Source organism: Electrona antarctica, assembly GCF_951216825.1.
Source record: "Electrona antarctica genome assembly, chromosome: 11".
Taxonomy (NCBI): domain Eukaryota; kingdom Metazoa; phylum Chordata; class Actinopteri; order Myctophiformes; family Myctophidae; genus Electrona; species Electrona antarctica.
The window spans coordinates 44,461,359-44,466,697 of record NC_136792.1 but is presented as its reverse complement, the minus strand read 5'-3'; the positions used below and the strand labels follow the sequence as shown (position 1 = coordinate 44,466,697).

General features: G+C 39.2%; 1 protein-coding gene across 1 annotated transcript; it reads right to left on the bottom strand.

Moving 5' to 3' along the window:
• Positions 1-526: 526 nt before the first annotated feature.
• On the bottom strand, positions 527-5,187 carry polr2i (RNA polymerase II subunit I). The gene is made up of 6 exons (XM_079513572.1): positions 4,990-5,187; positions 4,285-4,339; positions 3,504-3,577; positions 1,722-1,796; positions 1,099-1,150; positions 527-930 (listed from the first exon to the last, which is right to left on the bottom strand). The coding sequence occupies exons 1-6, from the start codon at positions 5,052-5,054 to the stop codon at positions 868-870; spliced, it is 384 nt and encodes a 127-aa protein (XP_079369698.1). The 5' UTR covers positions 5,055-5,187; the 3' UTR covers positions 527-867.
• Between the last annotated feature and the right edge of the window lie 152 nt (positions 5,188-5,339).

Below are 5,339 nucleotides of genomic sequence, written 5' to 3'. Positions count from 1 at the left end.
AAAAAACTACTTTCTGGCCTTGACAACCCATGCATCCAAACAGAAAAGTCCTATCTGATTGTATTAAACAACATTAAACGATGTTAAACTCACTTTGCATGTTGCTTTGCCACTCGATGTGCCATTCACTTTAAGCATGCACATACCCTAATATATATATATATATATATATATATATATATGACCTTAATGGGAACAAGTCTTTTTTGTGTTATCCTTATAGACAAGTGTATGCCTGTACTTGTGCTGTATGCATTTCTGTCTAATAAAATATTCAATCAATCAACATGAATTGGCTGCGGACCCCATCCGAAAACACCGCCCCATACAAGATTTGTGCTGTTAAAATATTTCAAAAATATTCCAAGATGTTCAAGATTTTTTTGTGAAAATGTGTCACAACGCGATGCATGTGAGCTTGTAGATTTGGCTATTGCTGATGTCCTATGAATAATAAAGTTAACATTCAATATATATAAAATAAGATAAATCTGTTATGAAATAACATAGGAGGGGGGTACTTGTAAAAAAAACTACTTTTAATTATACAAAAAGTACAATTAATTCAGTTAAAAAGTGTATACAATACATGCTATTCACAAGGTGAGGGCCCACTCGTTGTATCATACACTTAACATAAATGACAGGATTTTATACATAGAAACAGTTCCTTTCAGAACTCCACACAATACACAGAACTCTTAATTTTTGTTTTACCTTTCTGTCCGATGTTAAAAAAAGAAAACAAATGCTTTTTTTTAATCAAGACAGCAGTGGGTTTTTTTTCTTCTTTTTTCTTAAATGGGTCCATATGTTCCGTTTGCCAACAGCAGGTGACGTCAATGTTCATGTTTAACACCTTAATCTCTATTCTGTCCAGCGGTGTCCACAGTGAGGGGCAGTGCACACGTAGTACAGTCTCATTGCATCCTGCAAGGTACACGAACAGATGTCAATTGACATGGTGAGCATTCCAATACAAATAAAGCAGTTGAATTTGAAACACAAAGTATAATTTTGAAACCGTAGAGAATACAGTACAGTAATTGCCATAGAAACATGTATTTGCGACTCATTATTATGAAGCATGATCATTACCTCAGCCTTCATACTGTGAGACTGGAAGAACACTGCCTCCTTGTGGCCACATCTGAAAAGAGAAAAATATTTGAGCTAAATCTCATAAATGCCAGAGACAGTTTCTAACTGGTTGTGTCTGTCAGCATCACCTCTCCAAGAGAAAGGGCCGATTCATACTCCTATTTTACCGCTGTTTCGGCGCTGTAGTGCCGAAATGATTTCGGCTCGTCAGAAATTTTCAGTAGCACTGAAGAGCCGACTTTAGGACGGTACCCGCCCCCCGAACCTAAAATGACGTCACATTGTAGGCTCTACAGAGCCGAACCGACTTTTATTCGGCTCTAAAATAGACAAGAAGATGATTCAGAATTTCAGATTTTCTTTTCTTTTTTTAATACAGGGCATGCAGTCCACATACATACAATATGTCTGTTTTCCTCCCAGGTTTCTTGTAAAGAAAACAAGAGAGCAGCACAGGAGAGAATGCCGCAAAGCCAGATGGGATACACGTCGGTCCAGAGATAGGGGTCTTAACCACTGAGACTGGGCACAGGTGTTTCCTATTCTTTCATAAAATTACACAAAACACTAATTTGTAGAAGAGGTTCATGCGGATGATGGGCAAAGAAAGTAAAACTCACTTGGGACAGGGATGGTCCTCTGTCCTTGGTAGTGTTGGATCTTGAGATACATCTGCAATGATTTGGGTCAGCTCACTGTTAAAGAGATGAGAAAAATTATTGGAGATGCCAGGGCTTGTGGACTGAAACCTCCAGACATTATTAGTTTAATAATTTAACTCTTGAGTGTAAAATGAAACCAAATGGACCCATAAGGCTCCATTTGGTTTCATTCTATGCTCTCAAGAGTTAAAGATCTATAAGGGTCCATTTGGTTATCAACTCTCCATCAGTTAGCTGGGGACCACCTGGACCCCCCTCAAGGACCACTGATGGCAGTGTCTTTTCTTCCATGATGCATTTATGATCTCGGCAGGAAAACTATTTTTTGTCTATGTATCAATAATGTATTATGTATGTCCCATGTTTGTGACAATGTGTCTAATATACATGTTTAATGGGTATTGCAAGTCTAGATTCAACCCATCATTAAAAAAACTAGTGTTGCAAATAAATATATATGGCATATATTAAAAAAAGGTCAGTCCGCCCCTGCAATGCAAACACTGTACATGAGTGGTCAAACAATAATTGGTCTTGCGCCGAATTGTGAGCTTGTAGAAAAGATGTGCAACCAATTGGAATTGATTGCATGTTTGGCGATTGTGCCATGGAACTAAAGTGTCCATGATCATACAATTTCAGCCTGGTCATATAATGTTGGAGATGACACCCATATAATATATGTTTGTGATATTGCCACGCCACACAATAATAGCAGGTTTTTTATGTTGCCAGAACTTTGTCAGAGCTTGGTATTTTTTTTACAAGGGCACTTAGAAGTAATAGGTGAGCTAAATTTAAAAATTTGCAACCAACACTATATGGGTGATAAAAAAGCCAATTATAACTTAAAGTTATAAAAACATGGTAAGCACTAAGCAACCCCAAGTTTACCATGCGTTGGTATAGAGTGTCGCAGTCCCGCCCTCTTTCATCACGAAGCCAGGCCCAGGAAATGATTCCCAATGCATTTTTCCCATAGACATTTCAAAAAGTATTTATTTAAAGACGGTTACGCCGCGGACAAAGCCAACTCGAGTCGTGACAACTCATGACAACAAACACAATATTTTGGACCAAACTAATAATTACAAAGAAGAAAAACAACAAAAAAAGTGTTGTAACCTGCCGTTTTTTCTTCTTTCTAATTATTTGTTCGGCCCAAAAAATGTGTTTGTTGTCATGATTTGTCACGACTCGAGTTGGCTTTGTCCGCGGCGTAAACGTCTTTAAATAAATACTTTTTGAAATGTCTATGAGGAAAATTAACGGAGAATAATTTCCTGGGCCCTGGTAGGGGGCGGGACTGCGACGCTCTATAGGGGACGAGCAGAGTACTCAAAAATAAATAAATAAAACAGCTGTAAAAAAACAGTGCTATAGAGTTAAGGTTTGTTTCTCTGTGTCCAGTCTGAGAAAAGTTAAGTTGGCTGACAGTCCGTCTCTCTGTGAGACAGACCCAGGACAGAGTGATAACACTCGCAATATTACACTTGCGGGAGGGTGATGGCTTTATCATATTACTGACACCGCGCTAAGCGTTTCTTTATTAATGACTGTTGTCACAGACTCATAGCAAAAAAGTAAAAAACATGGCGATTACTTCAATATGGGCACGTCTCTGCCCTTCGCTCGTTCCCTATAGAGTTCTTCAGGTCTTTCTTTAATTAGAAGAGGACATATAATATGGAAAATCAACACCATAATTGATAGCACTGTGATTTACAGTAATGTACTTACTCAACCTCGTGGGTGATCTTATTGACATAGATACAGCTGTTGTCTGCCTCTTGTTGGTAGTCACAATTCCTGCACTGTGAAGAGAATTAGTCATGTATTTATACTTGATGTACAGGTGATGGCAAAGATCCTCGGGAATTCACTGGAGTAAAAGTGGCCCGATATCCTCAAGGTGCTAAATGTAAAACCCAATCCTTTTAAAGCCCAAACCACACCAAAGGTAACCTGACTTGGTTACACCAAAGGGTTGGTTCAGGACAAAACGGTTTGCATTGGTGTGGTTTACCTTAAAATCTGTTTTGTCCCGACCCGACCCTTTGGTGTGGTTTGGGCTTAACACAGCGCTAAACTCTGTTCCTGGAGAAACCGACTTCAGTTGCCTTGACTATTCTAATGTAAAATGTATTAATATGGTGTGCAGAGTGGGGATTTTTCTTTGTTTGAGATCTGTGTAATAATGATAATGTTTTGAGTATTACCTCACACCGAGTCTGTGAGGGATAGATAGACGGACCTTTGCTTCCAATGTGGAGACTGTAATGGAGAGAATGTTTTGACCAACAAAGACTTGAATGAAATTCCTAGGCTGTCTCATTTCCACCACGTCTGAGACTCTAGGTTAGCAAGTATGCTTCAGGATTACACAAACAAAGAAAAATCCCCTTAATAGAGATAATTATCTCTTTGGTTAGAACTAGACAAGCAATAGAAAGAAGCAGGCCCAGAGCTGAAAGTCAGCAATTGTAGTAGTAGTAGAGCAAATTTCAATGAGCTCACTTACTGCATAGAGCAGGATACGATTCTCCTTGTCTTCTTTGGGATACAACATGTTGTTGCTGGAAAAGAACAATAGTTACACATTGATGAATTGATAGCTCAGAGGTTTACAGACTCTATTAAACCCAAATGAAGACGTATCGGTGATTTCCTGTGTTTCATAGAAGTATATTTGTACGTAGCGTTGGTCCATATCCTTCTATAGCCCCTCTCGGAACCCTCGTAAAAGGTTTCTGACATTTGGAGGTAAACATCCAAATGTCAGAAACCTTTTACGAGGGTCCCAAGAGGGGCTAAGCCTTCTACTGCTTCTACCCTGCAGGCAGAATCCTTCTACTGCCTTCTACAGCTTCTACGATTGGAATCCTTCTACTGCCTTCTACAGCTTCTACGATTCTGCCTGCGTAGAAGGCTATGGACCAGCGCTAATTTGTTGTACGTATTTAAATGTTCGGATGAATTGAAAGTGGAGGACCTGATGTAAACAAGTCTTAGTACTTTTCCTGGTTTCATCTTCGTAGCGGTTTTTGTATTGACTTGTGCTTTCGTTTGCCCATTCTACATACTGTGAATACAAATTTCAATCAATCTACATCTACATACACACATGGACTGGGGTGAGAATTATGTTATTATGTGTAACTAAATACGGCTAATCTGAAACTCGCTGATCTTACTCGACGTTATGTTACAATACAATTATATTTACCATTCTTGACAAAACCGGATCCCGACGAATCCTTGTTCATGATACGTCCCCCCTTCCAAATCCATCTTAATTCTTAAATGGAATAAGAGACTAAAGTACAATCCAAAGTTCCAAACGAGTGAAAGAAGAAATGTGGAAACTCTCTTCTCTTCGTTTCCTACCGCTTAATGAAAACAATACAATCTGCGCATGCCCCCTATGGGCTATGGCGCATGCGCATTGCCCACCCAGTAATGTAATTCACTATTTTGAGATAGCGCCCCCTACACGCTGGAGGACCGAACATATTTCTTCAAGAAAGCAAGGGCCCAGTTGGCTGGAACTTGGAAGTGATTTTATTGCGCTCACAT

Coding starts and splice junctions, on each gene's coding strand:
- polr2i (XM_079513572.1), bottom strand. CDS start 5,054: ATGGATTTGGAAGGGGGGACGTATCATGAACAAGGATTCGTCGGGATC. Junction 3,578..4,284: donor ATCGTATCCTGCTCTATGCA/GTAAGTGAGCTC, acceptor TTCTCTTCACAG/TGCAGGAATTGTGACTACCA. Junction 1,797..3,503: donor AAGATCACCCACGAGGTTGA/GTAAGTACATTA, acceptor TCTCTTTAACAG/TGAGCTGACCCAAATCATTG.